The 19,480-nt window shown below is 34.8% G+C and overlaps 1 protein-coding gene across 1 annotated transcript in view; it reads right to left on the bottom strand.

The window, feature by feature from the left end:
• Nucleotides 1–19,480, bottom strand: part of XPR1 (xenotropic and polytropic retrovirus receptor 1) — a 212,720-nt gene that overhangs the window by 177,454 nt on the left and 15,786 nt on the right. Inside the window, exon 2 of the mRNA XM_047076861.1 lies at nucleotides 7,610–7,661. Coding sequence (XP_046932817.1) covers nucleotides 7,610–7,661 — 52 coding nt within the window. The remainder of the gene's footprint in view (nucleotides 1–7,609; nucleotides 7,662–19,480) is intronic.

Raw genomic sequence — 19,480 nt, 5'->3', positions numbered from 1 at the left:
TGCCTAGGTGGCTCAATTGATTAAGTGTTTGACTTTTGACTTCAGCTCAGGTCATGATCTTACAGTTCCTGAGTTTGAGCCCCACACTGGGCTCTGCACTGACAGTGCAGAGCCTGCTCAGGATTCTTTCTCTCTTCCTCTCTCTCTCTGCCCCTCCACTGCTGGCATGCTCTCTCTCAAAATAAATAAATAAACTTAAAGGAAGGAAGGAAGGAAGGAAGGAAGGAAGGAAGGAAGGAAGGATGGATTTTTAATGTGCCCTGGAGAAGAGGGAAGTTTCCCCCAAAAAAGGTATAAATATTTACCCAAGTAGATTAATTCCATAAAGTCACTGAGATACCAAATTGGGGGGGGGGGGGGAAGCATGAGAGAAAAGGTAAAAAATGTATCAATTTACATTTACTACTTGTTCTCTATCATTGAAAATTTGACCATGTCAGATGGATATTGCAATTAAGAGGTCTATTTTCACATGTATACTAAATTATTTTGTCTCAAAACAATCCCAATTATGAAGGTGTCACTAATTCACTGTTGGGGAACCATGAGTTGGCAGTTTCATTTAATCTGTCCCAAATACCCAAAACCTCACTGGCAGCAGGAACTGTAAAAATACAATACAGTTTAAAGGTTTTTATCATCACTTTCCAAACATTCCTAAAATACTACTCCATTAAAGATTAATACCAAGGATTCTGAGTATCTGTTCTCTACACTAAAAAAAATCCACAATTCTATAACTTTAATATTCTCATTCTACTGTCATGCTATGCTGCTCTACAAGTCTTTCTGCAGAAAAAAAAAATTTAAATAGTAAAATGCTTTAATTATTTATGCCATTATTTAAAAACCAATAAGGGGTGCCTAGATGGCTCAGTCGATTGAGCGTCTGACTTCAGCTCAGGTCATGATCTCAACGGTTTGTGACTTTGAGCCCCACATTAGGCTCTCTGCTGTCAGTGCAGGGCCCACTTTGGATCCTCTGTTCCCCTCTCTCTCTGCCCCTTCCCTGCTCATGCTCTCTTTCTCTCTCAAAAATAAACATTTAAAAAAAAATAAAAATAAAAACCAATAAAATGTATGAACTTTAACATAGAATTCTGTCACTTTTTCAGTCATATAATATTTCCAAATGTAAATATTTATCAAAATAATAGAGATTACACAGAAGAGTAGATAATAATACATATCAAAAAGAGATTAAATACAAGTTGATAAGGAATGCTTGAAAATAAGTCCTTAAGCTTTCTTAATGTATATTACTTCAGAATATGAGCATTTCCTAATTACATGACATCTATTTTAAAACTTGTTTGAAGTTTATTTATTTATTTTGAGAGAGAGAGAAAGAGAGAGAGAGAGCGCAGGGGAGGGGCAGAGAGGGAAGGAGAGAGAGAATCTCAAGCAGGCTCCACACTGTCAGCACAGAGCTCGACGGGGGGGGGGGGGGGGGGGGGGGGGGGGCTCAAATTCATGAACTGCTAGATCATGACCTGAACCGAAACCAAGAGTCAGATGCTTAACCAAATGAGCCACCCAGGTGCCCCAATAAGAAATCTATTTTAAATAAAAAGAGACCCTTTATTTTCCAAAAATCAATGTATATATCATCCATGAAATTCACTCTCAAAGGATGAATGAAGCAAAATACCATAAATCTGCATATCTACTTATTTGAGTAAAAAAAAAATAACTTTAAGTGAACATGTCTTGATTTCTTAATGCATTGAAATTATTTTGGGGGGCAAACTGAGATCTTTTTCCCTAAGATCAGGAAGAAGGCAGAGATGTCCACTCTCACCACTATTATTCAACATAGTGTTAGAAGTCTTAGCCTCAGCAATCAGACCACACAAAGAAATAAAAGGCATCCAAATCAGCCATGAGGAGGTCAAACTTTCATTCTTCGCAGATGACATGATACTCTACATGGAAAACTCAAAAGATTCCACCAAAAAACTGCTAGGACTGATCCATGAATTCAGCAAGGTTGCTGGATATAAAATCAACACACAGAAATCAGTTGCATTCCTATATACCAATAATGAAGCAACAGAAAGAGAAATCAAGGAATCAATCCCATTTACAATTGCATCAAAAGCCATAAAATACCTAGGAATAAATCTAACCAAAGAGGTGAAAAATCTATAAACTGAAAACTATAGAAAGCTTATGAAAGAAATTGAAGAAAACACAAAAAAATGGGAAAATATTCCATGTTCTTGCACAGGAAGAACAAATATTTTTATGAAAATGTCAATACTACCCAAAGCAATCTACATATTCAATGCAATCAGTATCAAAATTACACTAGCATTCTTAACAGAGCTAGAACAAACAATCTTAAAATTTGTATGGAACCAGGAAAGACCCCGAATAGCCAAAGCAATCTTGAAAAAGAAAACCAAAGCAGGAGGCATCACAATCCCGGACTTCAAGCTGTATTACAAAGCTGTAATCATCAAGACAGTATGGTACTGGCACAAAAACAAACAGACACTCAAATCAGTGGAACAGAATAGAGAACCCAGAAATGGATCCACAAATGTATGGCCAACTAATCTTTGACAAAGCAGGAAACAATATCCAATGGAACAGACAGTCTCTTCAGCAAGTGGTGCTGGGAAAACTGGACAGCGACATGCAGAAGAATGAACCTGGACCACTTTCTTACACCATACACAAAAATAAACTGAAAATGGATAAAAGACCTAAATGTAAGACAGGAAGCCATCAAAATCCTCGAGGAGAAAGCAGGCAAAAACCTCTCTGGCCTTGGCCGCAGCAAGGGAAACAAAAGCAAAAATGAACATTGGGACCTCATCAAAATAAAAAGCTTCTGCACAGCGAAGGAAACAATCAGCAAAACTAAATGACAATGGACAGAAAGGGAGAAGATATTTTCAAATAAAATTATCAGTTAAAGGGTTAGTATCAAAAGTCTATAAAAAACTTATCAAACTCAACACCCAAAAAACAAATAATCCAGTGAAGACATGAGCAAAAGACATGAATAGACACTTCTCCAAAGAAGATATCCAGATGGCCAACCGACACATGAAAAAATGCTCCACATCACTCATCATCAGGGAAATACAAATCAAAACCACAATGAGATACCACCTCACACCTGTCAGAATGGCTAACATTAACAACTCAGGCAACAACAGATATTGGCAAGGATGCGGAGAAAGAGGATCTCTTTTGCACTGCTGGAATGCAAACTGTTGCAGCCACTCTGGAAAACAGTATGGAGGTTCCTCAAAAAATTAAAAATAGAACTACCCTATGACCCAGCAATTGCACTGCTGGGTATTTATCCAAGGGATACAGGTATGCTATTTCGAAGGGGCACATGCACCCCAATGTTTATAGTAGCACTATCAACAACAGCCAAAGTATGGAAAGAGCCCAAGTGTCCATCAATAAATGATGAATGGATAAAGAAGATGTAGCGCGCGCGCGCACACACACACACACACACACACACACACACACACACAATGGAATATTACTTGGCAATCAAAAAGAATGAAATCTTGCCATTTGCAACTATGTGGATGGAGCTAGAGGGTATTATGCTAAGCAAAATTAGTCAGAGAAAGACAAAAATCGTATGACTTCACCATATGGGGACATTAAGATACAAACAGATGAACATAAGGGAAGGGAAGGGAAGCAAAAATAATATAAAAACAGGGAAGGGGACAAAACATAAGAGACTCTTAAATATGTAGAATAAACAGAGGGTTACTGGAGGGGTTGTGGGAGGGGGGATGGGCTAAATAGGTAAGGGGCATTAAGGAATCTACTCCTGAAATCACTGTTGTACTATACATTAACTAACTTGGATGTAAATTTTAAAAAAATTACTTAAATAAAAATACAAAAAAAAAAGAAATTATTTTGTTTGGTTGGTTTATTTTTAAATGAGGAAAAAGCCCACTTTATTAATGAAAAGTAAAGGCACTATCTTGAAATGTCTTACAAAGTTGGAAGAAAATAATTCACTAGTACAAAAAACTGCGTCTGTGGTCAACTTCTTATTAACACTTTCATATTCTAAGCATTTCATCAAATAAACCACTTCACTCTTACAAAATCCATTTCAAGTCACTGTTCTTTTGACTATAATTATAAATCCATTCTACCTTAAACAAAAGTAACATGAAATGTGAGGAAGCTACTTATTTTACTATACCTCATCTAATATAACAAGTCAACAAAAATGTTTGATTTTAATAACGATGTTACGTTTTACCACTTAACATATGTAATCAGTACAGCTATTACTTAGATTCAATTCAATAAACATTTTTAAAAATATCAATGTCCTATGAATGCTTTAAACAAAAAAATACTCCCATATTCTCATAGAATAATCAAAATATCAATGAACTTAAGAAGTCTATAAACCTAATTACTATTTAAAAGAAATTAGCATTAACAGTATTGATCAAAAATTATTTAAGATTTATGGCAGAGGTTCTCAACTTTGGTTATTATTAGAATCACTTGGGAGAGTGTAAAACCACCAATGCCTGGGCTTCACTCCCAGATCCTATTTTAATTGGTCTGAGATGGGAACCAAGTATCAGTACTCATAAAACAAGACAAACAAACAGTGGTAAACTGAATTAAGCATATAGCAGATTTGAGAAGTAGCAACTCATGGTATGCTATGGTATTCTTCAGTTTTAAGATAAAAAAAAACAAAAAAAACTTGCTCACTGGTACCAAAAGTTTTAAGCCTACTAAAAACTTAAGGTATAGAAAACAAAGAGAATGAAAAGAAAAAGACAATGTTCAAAAAGATAATCAAGTCCTAGCAAACATTTTTGCCTTTAAAAATGTTAAAATTTGGGGGGCACCTGGATGATTCAGTCAGTTGAGCATCCAACTCTAGATTTCAGCTCAGGTCATGATCCCAGAGTTGTGGGATAGAGCTCCACATCAGGCTCTAAACTGAGCATGAAGCCTGCTTAAGATTCTCTCTCCCTCTGCCCCTCTCCCCTGCTTGCATTCTCTCTCTCTCTCTCAAAAAAGAAAAAGAAAAAGAAAAAGAGAGAAAGAGAAAGAGAAAGAAAGAGAAAGGAAAAGGAAAAGGAAAAGGAAAAGGAAAAGGAAAAGGAAAAGGAAAAGGAAAAGGAAAGGAAAAAAAAAAACCACAAAGAAGGTGCCTGGGTGGTTTCTCGGACCCTTGATTTTGGCTCAGGTCATAATCTCACGGTTGGTGAGATTTGAGCCTCACATGGGGCTCCATACTGACAGCTTGGGATTCTCTCTCTGCCATGCATGTGCTCTCTCTCTCTCTAAATAAATAAACAAACAACAAAACAAACATTCAAATTTAATACCATATAAATATAGTAAATTAATATAGTACCGGAATCAAATTAGACAAAATGATAGTCACTTTAATAACATTTTCTAAGCTCAATACCACACAGAACAGCATTTCTTTAAACCACTTTTCAGTATCTTCAATTCTCAAGTATCTCAAAACAGAAAAATTCATTTTAAGAAAATAAAAATTACACGGTTTCAATGTGAGTAGAAAGAATAAACCAGTATGGAATATTTCCCTTGTGAAAGTAGCACAGACATCTGCATGATCAGCCCACAATACTCCCTTTAAAACAGGATCCAAAGAAGTTAATGCCTCTGGATGATGATATTAAAAAAGTTCTTTTAACTGTAAGTATTTGTCATTTTAGCATACTTTCATAGAATTCAGTTTTACTCTAATAACAGCTAAAAGTGTATGAAAATTACGAGCAACATGAGCCACCATGAAGGGATAAATAAAGATCACCAGAACTTCCAATACCTGTCAAAATATGTTTGTTACAAAATGGATGGTAAAACTTAGAAAGAAAAGGAAAAGAAAAGAAAAGAAAAGAAAAGGCGAACTAAAGATAAGTAGCATGACCTTGAGAATAAAATTAAAAGAACCAATAGTAAAGCAAATTAAACAGAATGAAGAAATCAGTTAAACTTCCATGTAATTTCATTTTTATTACATTCTTAAAATACTTTGAGATGTACTCTTTAAGACACATAAAATAGGAAATAATAACCCAATAGAGAACTAAACATTGTGATAAATCTTCAGTGTTTTCCATTAAACATTAGAAAATTAAATATATTAAATATATTATAATCCAAAATTCAGTGACATATTATAAAACTAATAATACCTAAGTGCCAATACCCTGGTAAAGATTTCAAGATGTTAAAGGAAGCACATTTTGAATTCAGAATGGCTGGAGATGAAAGATGTAAATTTCTATGTCATTAAAGAAATGAGATTTTTAATTATAGATCTATAGTTTTATTAAATAACTTCAGCATCTGTCACATGTTGTAAAAATAAGCCTCCAAAAGTTTGTCACTAGAATGACTTCATAGAATTTCAGTTTGGTATCTCATAAAACATATTAATCTGTACACACTCTAGATTATTCTTGGCATATACTTTTTTTTTATATTTATTTACTTATGTTTTTATATATATAATTTATTGTCAAATTGGTTTCCATACAACACCAAGTGCTCATCCAACAGGTGCCCTCCTCAATGGCCATCACCCACTTTCCCCTCTCCCCCACCCTCCCATCAACCCTCAGTTTGTTCTCAGTATTTAAGAGTCTCTTATGGTTTGCCTCCTTCCCTTCTGTAACTTTTTTCCCCCTTCCCCTCCCCATGGTCTTCTGTTAAGTTTCTGAGGATCCACGTATGAGTGAAAACATATGGTATCTGTCTTTCTCTGACTGACTTATTTCACTTAGCATAACACTCTCCAGTTCCATCCATGCTGCTACAAATGGACAGATCTCATTCTTTCTCATTGCTTGGCATATACTTTTTTACATACATCTCTTCTGAAAAATGTGGTATAAAATCTTAAAAGATTACTCAGCCTCAGAGGGAACACTCCCTCAAGAAACTGTTGAATTAGTTCAGTTATTTAATGACACAAGAACTCTTATAACTTTAAATTACAACTCTCCAAACCTATCAAAGGTTAAACCCATAAAGAATGAGCTGGTGAGCAGAAGCTGAAGTAACAGAAAAGATCAATAAAGATAATTGGAGAGAGATAACTATTGTCCTTAGGTCAGTGATTTTATGGCAGCCGAGCTGCACACATGCATACATATACATTCTTATATCACTTACACACACATATATGTAGTTTTTTCCTACTAATCCACATCTAAAGACATGGCATAAATAGAAAGTAAAAACTATGTTGCTTAGACTAATTACGGATTAAGGACTCATAAAGGCTGCTATAAAATACATTGGAGGGAGCAGGAATGACACAAATAAAAACTTTGACTTTAAACCAAACAGATTGTGTATCTGTGATTCACAATGCTGCGGTGATTTAAGAAGATACTAAGAGATCCATCATAGGATAAATGTAAGCTAAACAAACAAAAAAGTTTGATTGAAATATAAAGTAATCATAAAATACATTTTTAAAAAGCATAAAAGATCTATATAATAGGGCTGGATATATTAGTTTTATACTATTCAGTTTAAAATATCTTCCCTTTAAAAGGGGTTTTATGTGACTATAATAGGGATTAATGCATCTTACCCTCCACAGAAGGTGCCTGATCCTGAGCTGAATACAGCATATCCTTGAAAGCCTATTAGAAAAAAGAAAAGTTCATGAAATCACAAGTAATCTTTACACTAAAAGCATTTGAAGCTAAACAATTACCTCTTTTTCAATATCCAGATAATGACTACATGATTCCCTAAATTGAAAATTTAATAAAATACTTCAATTAACTTTAATAAAGTTAAAACCCAAATATTATACTTTCATATCAATCCAGTATTGTCCAATCTTTAAGAAAATGGCTAATATATACATTTTAAAAATTAAAGGCCATTTGGAAAAGAATGAAAAATCTCCTGAGAGATCATAAACTCTCTTGACTAAAAGAAAATGGTGATAGAACAATGGTCCTTGAGAAATACATGGAACACTGCTTAAGAAAATAAAAAACACTAGATACAAATTTTTTAAATTATAGTAACATAAATGTAATATAAAATTCAGCATCATTTTCAAGTGAACAATTCACTAGTGTCAAGTACATTCATACTGCTATGTAGACAATCTCCAGAATTCTTTTCATCTTAGATACAAATATTCTTCAATGGAGGTTTGGAAAGTCCTCCATATGAGTTACAGGTTTGTTTGTTTTTTTCCCAAACCATTGAATTAGCTACCAACCATATTTAGGTAATTTGGATAGTTGCAGTTTGGTCTCCCAATCAGTGGTCTGGGCCAGGACTGAAAAGTACTTCACTATACCTATCAAAATAGTAGAATCAATCAAGTGGATAAATCTCCAGTGCTGACGAGCCATCCATAAACAGGTGGCTTTATCCAGTTCCACAGCTTCAAAGCTTTAAATGCAATCTAACCTTTGGTGGTCACCCAAGTGGCCTCCAGCATTCCTCAACAATTGACATTTGGAGTCAGATAATTTGTTGGGGGCAGGGAGACAGTTCTGTGCACAAGATTTTTAGTACTATCCCTGCCATCTAGAGACCCATTAGACTCATCTAGATACCAATAGCAATGTCTCTATCAAAGCTTTGTGACAACCAAAAATGTCTCCAGACACTGCCAAATGTCCCGTGGGACACAAAATCAACATGCCTTGACCCCCTACCCAGAACCACTGCCCTAGAGTCACTAAAGCATATAAAACCCCCCAAAAGAAGAAATAAACCTTGAGGGTGACCCATTCTGTATTCAAGTCTAGTAAATTGTATTCTTCCCAGGTGAATTTACCATATGCTTTATACCAGTCACCAACCTGTTAGTTCTATTACTAACCAAGCCTGACAAGATACAGTAAAAAAGATTTCCAGTGAAGCAAGGAAAATTAACAACTTTAATTCATTTTTGTTAATTTTAACCTATGTTTTATAAAAATTTTTGTAGGGAAATTATACTTACAAATTTTTAATTTTTTAATGTTTATTTTTGGAAGAGACAGAGAGACAAAGCATGAGCAGGGGAGAGGCAGAGAGGGAGGGAGACAGAATCTGAAACAGGCTCCAGGCTCTGAGCTGTCAGCACAGAGCCCGACGCAGGGCTTATGAGATTATGACCTGAACCAAACTGGAACACTTAACTGATTGAGCCACCCAGGCACCCCTATACTTAAAAATTTTAACATCATACATGTTTAAATCTGTAATATTCAGTAAGATTTACTATATAAAATTGAGTTACAACAGTAATGTAATTGTGGTATAATAAAAAATATTTGCTGTTTGTTTCAGGTTCCTGGCATAAAGCTCTGAAAACCTTTGGAATCTATTCTTTTGTGTACTAATGAGATAGCTCATGCGGGGTGGGGGAGGAATGGGGAATGGCTCTGATATAGCTTCAGGATGGGGGCTGGTCCCCAGAAAAGCCAACAGCCTGATTAATGTGATTAGAGGGCTAAAACTTTCAGCACCACCCCCAAATCTCTGAGGAAGAGAGAATGGCTGGGGATTGAGTTCAATCACCAATGGCCAAAGATGTGTAGTCAGCCAGACAGAAGTGTGGGTATCCTGGGTACCCCACTTATAGCTGGTATCTCAAGCGAGAGTAGTTTTGTGGGACTATGCCTTTGCCCATGGGGTCTGGATATTTAGTGTGTCAGAATTGAACTAAGTTACTAGATACCCAGTTGGTGTCAGAAAAAAGAACTGGTCAGAAGTAGTGACAGAAAACATGTAAACAAAAACCTTTTTTACAAAATCTTCATTACTGGGCCACAACTTTTCTAAAATTGCATTTGAAGCTCAGCCTCATCTTTACCGACCACTGATTCTTAAACTTATGTGTGTACAAAAGCCCTGAGTATGACAAAGGTATGAAATTTCTTTTAAGAAAAATTTATATCAATTCATTATATTCTTTACAATTTCAGATGTCTCAGGAACCACTAACTTCTAACCTAAAAAAAAGAAGTTAGTCCAGAAGATTTTATCAAACATCAGAAAGACTTTATGTCAGTGTGGATTAGGATTTTTTAATTTTTTTTTTAATGTTTATTTATTTTTGAAGGAGAGACAGAGTGTGAGTGGGGGAGGGATAGACAGAGATGGAGACACAGAATCCGAAGCAGGCTCTAGGCTCTGAGCTGTCAGCACAGAGCCTGATGCGGGGCTCGAACTCACAAACTATGAGATCATGACCTGAGCCGAAGTCAGTCGCTTAACCGACTGAGCCACCCAAGTGCCCCAGTTTGGATTAGAATTTTATATTAAAGTCTTACACAAGTGTAGAGTGGTGGTTATGTTACAGTCTTCCATCAGATATTTTAAGAGAGTAAATTAATAGATTGCTTAGAGCAAAGTAACTCTCTAACTAGAAAAATGTAAGGAACACACACCCAGCCAGAGAATACTTATGGAATTAAATCTATCATAACAGCAGGTAATACTAGAGACTCAAATATCTGAATGAAGTTTTTCTACTTCTGGAGTATAACAGGCATGTATACCAAAATTAAATGATGCTATCAGGAAGCAAATAAACCATTAACGACTAGCATAGTGGCTTCTGCACAATAGAAGCTCAATAAATAGTTCTTGAACTCAAAAGTATTTCTTCTTTGGAGAAAATTACTTTAAACATGAACAAAGCACACTGAAAATGCATACCAAGTAGTACCTTAGTGGCGAAAATGAATTAAATTTGCAAAAGGAAAGCTTACCAAATTAAGTTTTTAAAAGACAATTAAAATTTTATAAAGAGAAAAATGATGATAGCCTTCATTTTGATTGTAAATCTGAGTCACAATTTCATTTCAATCAAAACAATTCTGGGTAAAATCAGAGACAATTATTTTTGCTTCTTACTACTTCAGTTTTCCCTTGAATAAGAGACCTTCTAAGTTTTTTATTGTAATAAGTCTCTAGAGAACTCCATAAACAGGATACCTTTCTATTCCTGTGACAGGAGAATAGCCCCAATTAGGAACTACGAGGGGAAGAGCCTACAAAGTAATGTCTATATTAATTATAACTATAGATTGTTATCTACGATATGAGAGCATTTGCCTAGGTTAGGAGCAGAATCCAAATACACAAAACAACATATTCAAAGAGTTTCCTCGATTTATGCTGTTTTACTTTAAAGAAATCCAGTACTTTATATAAAACTCCGAATTTGTATACCAAAATCAATATACATTCATGTGCATTACAAGAGATTTCTTTGATTTCCAAAGGATTCAAAACAATCTTTTATATCAGCATCTCTAAGGTAATCTGTTAAATTATTTTTGTTAGGTTATAAAATATATTAAAATGAAACTCTGTTAGTGCTTATAAGAACTCATATAACAGTAAAATCTTACAAATTAAATCCAAACACAACAACAAAACCAATACTATTCAACCAACAACATTAATGTGACAGGAAAAAAATATGTTTGCTAAAACAAAATCTCAACTGGCAACATGAATACAATGCTGTCATTATACCTGTTCTTCTGAATTTGGAATACCCATATGACTATTAGATGTGATATAATGCTCCTAGTTCCTCTCTCTACTATGAGGGAGCATAATACAGTGACTAGGAGCTATGGAGTCAGACGATGCATATGAAAACCAACTCTACCACTTAAGAGCTGTGTAACCTTGGGAAAATTAACCTCTCTGTATATCAGTGTCTTCATCTGTAAAACAGAGTAATCTCACATACCTCACAGGTCTATTATGAGAATTAAAAACTCTTAAAACACAAATCCTTATATTAATTATAACTCATGATTATAAATGAAGAACACTTAGAACATAAAAGATACTCAAACAATGTTAGCTAATCCTTTGCAAACTACCGCAAAACTTACATCATACGGTGGGCTGTAGCATCATTTGGCCATCTACTATTTGGACATGAATACATCATTTATGTATTAGATATGCCTCAGTCTTGTAGTAGTAGTACAGTATTCTACCTGGAGCCAACATGACCAAACAAGCATAAACACAGGCACTGCAACTCCCGGCATTTACCAGTTTATAAGATGGTCATCTAGATGATCTAGACTATGCTATTATATTTTTAGAAAATCACTGTCATAAACATACTATATTTTTAATTCTCATAACCTACAGACTCCTAAGAAAATACATGTAAATCCCAGTTTGCATAGCTTTAAACAAGGTCTCCTAATTATATTACTTAAACTTTCTGTAAGATATATATCTATTGCACAAAATAGGGTATAGTTCAAACCTAACATGTGTGTTCAATAATACTGCCAATACAAATTTCTTATGTTGTTAATTTTTAATAACCCGTAGTAGATCATCATTAATCTCCTTTCCAAAGCACAGGCAATCTCACAGGCCTTTCCACAAACTCAGATCAGGAACTAGAAAAATTTCTACTTCCTATCAACTCACCATTAGCCTCAAATATATACTACAAATATTATCAACTCCATCAATTAAATAACCTATGTTGTTCTCATTGGCTTCAATATTCACTCAAAGTCAGCACACTGGAATTTAATTATTGATTAATAAGCAATAAAATAAACACAGGCATTTAAAGAGGAAGGGAAAGGGATTATTTGTTATAAACCTTTAAAACAGTCATATTCCCTGTTAACAGTGTTTAATAATTAGATAAAATTTACATCAGACTTTTTTAATCCAAAAATTTTTCTAAATGGAACTCCTGAATAACAAAATTTTGATATATTCTTCAAAATATGTCCATCATGAGGGGCGCCCAATTGGCCCAGTCAGTTAAGCATCGGAATCTTGATCTCAACTCAGGTCTTGATCCCGGTGGTGAGTTCAAGCCCCGCGTTGGACTCTGTGCTGGGCATGAAGCCTACTTTAAAAACAAACAAACACAGACATCATGAGCTGATTTATAGCACCCCAGAAATATTCTCCAATGACTTCTTTTTCAGTTTCTGCTTCCTCTTTTTGCATTCCCTTTTTAGTTTTTTTCACCAGAAATACTGGGTAGTCTGTGAGTAATATGCAAGTCAGGTACATATGACATGGTTTCTTTGTCTCATCATCTAGAAGTCAGTCATGTTTTCATGATATTAAAGTGTTAAGGACAGTTCTGTAAATCAAGTTATATACCTCAAGAGGGCATCCAACATTCTCATATGTCCTATACAAAGAATCACCATCTAATGAATCTTCATTTCTATCCTCAAATAGAAATAAACTAACCTAACTCTGTTTTTGATGATAAAAATAATCTGTAAAGTCAATAAAAACTTACACAAATTCTTATAATCTAATATATTAAAGTTTAAAATTAATGTACTTTTGTACATACTTAATCCAAAATCTACAGTATATTAGGATTATGCACAACTCATAATTTTCATGGAATTTAAAGCACCCCATCAGCAAAAGGCAGTTCACTATGCAAAAGTTGTTACATTAAATTATAATTTCAATTATTAAATGTATAAAATATACATTATAAAACAGGAAGAACTAATTTGGAATATTCACATTTATAAGTTACTGCACTAATATATTCTGATATTCACTGACATGGCTTTTACTATTTCTATGTAGATATCTCCCAAATCTGTATCCTCAGCCACATGTCTGCTAACACAAACTCAGAATGTCCAAAGGTCAATTCATTTCTTCCCAAAACATGCTCTTCTCATGTTCTATATTTCTTTTAATGTCATTGCCAGAATCCAAATCACAGAGATTCACAATCTTAGTTATCACTCATTCAACAAATACTTATTGAGTACTTGCTATGTGCCAGGCACTGCTCTAAACACTTAGAATACATCATGAGGAAAATAAAAATCCCTGTCCTAGTGGAGTTAACATTCCTAATATTCTCCTTTTCACCCACGAGTTTAATGATCTGGTTCATTCAATGCCACTACCACAACCTCATTTACATATCTCCCGTATCCTTTTTACCTACACTATTACAGTGAACTCTGACCTGGTTTACCAACCTATAGATTTCCATCTCTCTAAAACATCTTACAACTCCTGCTTCTTTATCAATATTCCCAAAGCACCAGTCTGATTCTCCTGCTTAAAAACTTACAAGGATTTCCCAATGGTTATAAAATAAAGCCCATAATCCTCTGCTGGCCTCTAAGGCACCCAGGATGGTTCAAACTATCTTTCTAGGCTTATATTCCAAACTGAAGAAAATCACTTTCACTTTCACAATCTAACCCTAAAGCCAAAATGAATTACTTATTACTCATTTTAGGAACTTCAATATTTCTTCCATCTTTGCCTTTGTTTACAACTACTCTCTCTACTACAATCCCCCACCTTACCCACATCTTCTAAACCTAACTTCCAAATCTTAACCATTTTTCAAGGTCTAGATCAAATTTAACCTCTTTTATTCATTGTCCTGATTTTTCCAGCTGGAAATCATCACTCTCTCCTCTGAAATCCTGTAGTACTCTATTTGAAACCATTTATAGCACTTAATATTTCCACCTTATATTTTAATTATTTATCTCTGTCACTTGGTCCCCATATGACTATAAAGTATGGGAATTAGCCACCGTGCTTGTACTTGTATAAAAGAGGTGCACCATATTTATAGATTATTAATATCATCATTAAGGAAGTTACCATGCTTTATTCATTCAATGATTATTGGATGTCTACTCTGTACATTATGCCAGGCTCTAAAGAAAATAATGATGACTCAAACAAGAAGTCACATAAATAAATTATAACACAATATATTAAATACGTTTTAAAAAATGAGCAAAGCATATTGAAAGTCTAAGGCAGTCGCAATGGGGGGCAGAAAAAATAGGTGAAATATGGGAAAGAGGAGGACACCAAGAAGCAAAAATCAAGAAGCAAAAAAGAAACAATTAAACATGAATGAAGGGAATTAAAGATCTTCAAGATTTTGAGCCCAGGTAAAAAGAAGGATGATTAGTGACACTATTAACTGACCTGGAAAAACACCAAAGAAAAAACCATGAGCAAAAAAAGATAAAAGAGACTGGATGACAAACCACTTTGGTATCTACAGAAAAACTGAGATAGCAGACAGATGAAAATAGAGATCTACAGTTTATTTTTTTAATGTTTATTTAATGTTTATGTTAATTTGTTTTGAGAGAGAAAGAGAGAGAGAGAGTGCAAGTGGGGGGAAAGGTAGAGAAAGAGGAGACAGAGAATCCCAAATAGGCTCCACACTGTCAGCACAGAGCCCGACATAGGACTCAATCCCACAAACCCTGACATCATGACCTGAGCCAAAATCAAGAGCCAGACACTTAACTGACTGAGCCACCCAGGCACCTCAGAGATATACAATTTCAAAGACAGGTCAGAGCTAGTGGTTAAGAACTGGGAATCACCTACATAAAGGTGACAGGAAACTGCCTAAGCTTGGGGTGCCTGGCTGGCTCAGTCGGTAGAGGTAGAGTGTGCTACTCTTGGTCATGAGTCTGAGCCCCATGCTTGGCATGGAACCTACTTAAAATAAAAAAGAAACTGCCTAAACTGTAGGTAAATATAATTTCTCAGAAAGTGAGAAGTGGGCCAAGGACATAATCTTTTGGAATACAAAGCAGCAGACAAGACAATGAGAAAAAAATCAGATATATATATATATATATATGTATATATATATATACACACACACACACACACACACAGTGCCACAAAAATTAAAGGAGCATTTCAGGAAGGAAGAGATATTAGTCAATGGTATTGTAATAGTGCTGTATGGTGACAGATTGTAGATACACTTGTGGTGAGCATAGCCTAATGTGTAGAGTTGTCAAGTCACTATATTGTACACCTGAAACTAATGTAACAATGAAAAAAGAAAGAAGAGGTATTAAAAATTATCAAAAGTTGCTTAGAGAAGAGATATCTGCACCCCCATGTTCAGTGCAGCATTTATTCACAATATAAGGCATGGAAACAACCTAAGGGTTAACAGATGGATGGATAAAAAAAAAAAAAGAAAAACAGCAAATAGAGTAGTGGTTATGACGGGGGGCGGGGGGTGAGAGGATATCAGTTAAAGGTACAAACTACCAGTTATAAGGTTAATAAATTCTGAGGATCTAATGTACAGCATGGTGATTATAGGTAATAGTATTTTACTGGATACTTGAAAGTTGTGAAGAGAGTAGACCTTAAATGTTCTCACCACAAAAAAGAAATGGTAATTATGTGATGGGATAGAGGTGTTAGTTAATGCTATGGAAGTAATCATTTTACAATATATCAATGTATTAAATCATTATGTTGTACACCTTAAACTTACACAGTGTTATGTCGATTATGTCTCAATAAAGCTGAAAAATAAAAAGAAAACAAACATCTGAGCTAAGCAAAACAACAATAAAGGAAGGGTGCATAATACTCATAATTTTTCTGTATGTTGAGCAGGATGGTGAATACAGATGTCTATTCTGTCTAATTGGAATGTTACCTATCCATCTACCTATCTAATTGGAATGCTGCAACTGAATTATAAAGAAAAATAGCTAACGCTGGAATGCCTACACTCTTTCTACTTCAGAGCCTATATCTGAAACTATCCATATGTAAGATTTAAAAAAATATAACCTTAAGTTAAAGGAAAGAAAAATAAAAAGCTGCTTAGAGATCAAAAAGAAAGAGAAGACTAAGAGGACGTTATTAGATCTGAGCATCAGGAGCTCACCTGTGACCATCAATCAGTGGTTTCAGAAGAGTGATCAGGCAGAAGCTAGATTAGATTGGGTTGAGTACACATGAGAGCTGAGGAAATGATGGCCACAAATATCGATCAATAATAAAAGCAATCATAGTTACATTTGAATGCCTACTATCACATATCATTTTGAATATTTTAAACACACTACTTTAACTTTAATTTTATGAAACACAGAGCTTTAACTCCTTAATGTAACTGTGATTCTCATTTTACCACTGAGATCTGAAACTCAGGTTACTAAAGTATCCCACCCAAGTTTTGTACATTCTATAATCCATGCTTGAGAAAAAGACACACAGCCCGCTATTTCAAATGAAACCTTATTTTCTAAGATTTACTTCCAATTTTGGCAACTCAATTTTCTGATATTCTTTTATTTCTAAAACTTTACTACCATTAGATTTTTATATCAAGTGAGGGACCTAGCCTCTGAGATGATTCTTCCAAAGATGAATCTTCCAAAGGATTCTTTCCTCCCGGTAGTAATTTTCTTGTGCAACCCCTCCCATACAGAATACAGCTGACCTATATAAACAATAGAATATTGCATAAATGACAGAATACTGTTTCCAGGGCTAAGTCATAAAAAACTCTGTGGTTTTCATTTTACTCTCTCTTGGATTATCTACTCTGAGGGAAGCCAGACTTTAAAAAAAAAAAAAGGCAGCCCTATGGTGAGTTCTGAATGGTAAAGAACTGAGGCCTTCTGAAAAAAAGCCCAAATTTGCAAATCACCAGAGTGAGCTATCCTAGAATTGGATCCCCCAGCCCCAATCCAGCCTTGAGATAACTGCAACCCCAGCTGACATCTTGACTGCAACTTCACACAATACCCTGAGCTAGAACAACCCAGTTAAGCTGCTTCCAAACTCCTGACACACATGAGATAAACAACATGAGATAAATGTTTATTATTGTTTTAAGCTACTAAGTTTTGGGCTATATAGATAATTAATACATGAGGTAGATTTGAAAAACATTTTTATATCACAGAATGTACATGTTATTAGATCATAACCAACATCTTCTGCTCATCTTGATCAAAGTAGCTAAGATGCTTATCCCTATACATATACCAAATAATGGAAAGAAAACTTATGACAATTTTAAGCAAGTGATTTATTTAGCAATAATAAGCAAAATTGCATTCCCATATATCAAAGCCACCAACACTGTAATTTAACTCACACTGAATGCCCTTGAGAAGGCATACAGCCACACTTTTAACCTGAAGCAGGTCTGACAGAATAAATCAGCATCTTCCTTGTCTAAGGATGCTATTCTGACGATAAAATAAAGCTGATAACAAATGCTCTCTTCTAACTAATTAAATCTATATGTCTCATTCTTACATTTATTGTGGTAACAGCTGTAAATTCTGAGGGCAGAGAGCAACTTCACCTCAATTTTTATAGGCCACAGCATCTAGCACAGTACAAATTTAAAATATACTGGTAAACTTCACAGACTTTGAACACAAAACATAAATGTCCGAATCAGCACATCAGTTAATTTTTTTAAGTGTTAGCTATTATTTTTATTGAGCTTTTATAGCAGTTCTAGTTTCATGAACTATCAAAATGCAAAGTCCTTCCTTAGTTTTCTCAATTTTCATTATCTTTTATCTCTACACAAAATTCAAACCATTTTTATTTACTAGACACAAGAAAAGTTCTTAATGCTTTTGGCTTCCAGCTCTCTTTAACATGTAAGTTTTATACAGGTTGGTAAAACATGTTAGATTTCTGCCCAAAAATAATAGTTATCACAACATAAAATTCTCACGTCTGCTCTTAGTAACAGTTTGCCAGTTTAACTGAACAAAAACAAAAAGGAATCCAAAAGCTCTGCAATATTGCAATACTGTTTCCAATGTCTATAAAAATTGTAAACATGGTTTCTTTCTTTTTTTTTTTTTTTTAAGTAATCTCTACACCCAATGTGGGGCTTGAACTCAAAACCCCAAGATCAAGGGTAGCATGTTCTTCTAAGTGAGCCAGCTAGGTGCCCCGAAAATGGTTTCTAATCTATGGGTCTCAGACCACTTCACAGCTTCAATTTCAGTACCACAAAACCTTAATAAATTGGGTATTCTCTGGAGGCTGAATAATATTTCCCACAAAAAAAATACTACTAATCAAAATACATTTGTACTTAATAAAATACTACCATATTTCATTGAGTCTAAGACATCATCAATTGTTAAAACACACCATTATTTTATGAATCATTAAGAAAGAAAAGCATTACCAATTAAACTATGACATCTGTAAGATGAATCCCAATTTCAAAGGTGTTGGATAGTGGAACAAGGGAGTGTGCATCCTAGAATCTATGAAACACAGTAATTCATTTTGTCAAAAGGTAGTTTCTCAAGCAATGAATTCTTTTTTATTTTTATGTTTATTTATTTATTTTGAGAGAGAAGGAGAGAGAGGGCAAGGGGGGCAGGGCAAAAAAAGAGAGAGAGAGAATCCCAAGCTGGCTCCATGCTGTCAGCGCAGAGCCCCATGCAGGGTTCAATCTCACAAACCCTGAGATCATGACCTGACTGACAAGAGCCAGACACCTAACCAAGTGAGCCACCCAGGCACCCCATCAAGCAATGGATTCTACAAGTCCAGCTACCATCATTTGGTTTCCAAGAAATTTCATGACACTTACAGAGAGTCTTCTTAAATTAAGTACTAACACCCTAAAATGTCCATTGAATAAATGAGTAAAAGTTAC

This window comes from Lynx rufus, unplaced genomic scaffold (assembly GCF_022079265.1).
Source record: "Lynx rufus isolate CCGP_SWC_20201006 ecotype Redwood Valley unplaced genomic scaffold, mLynRuf1.p SCAF_15, whole genome shotgun sequence".
Taxonomy (NCBI): Eukaryota; Metazoa; Chordata; class Mammalia; order Carnivora; family Felidae; genus Lynx; species Lynx rufus.
The sequence above is the reverse complement of the archived record's forward strand: the minus strand, read 5'-3'. Positions and strand labels throughout refer to the sequence as shown.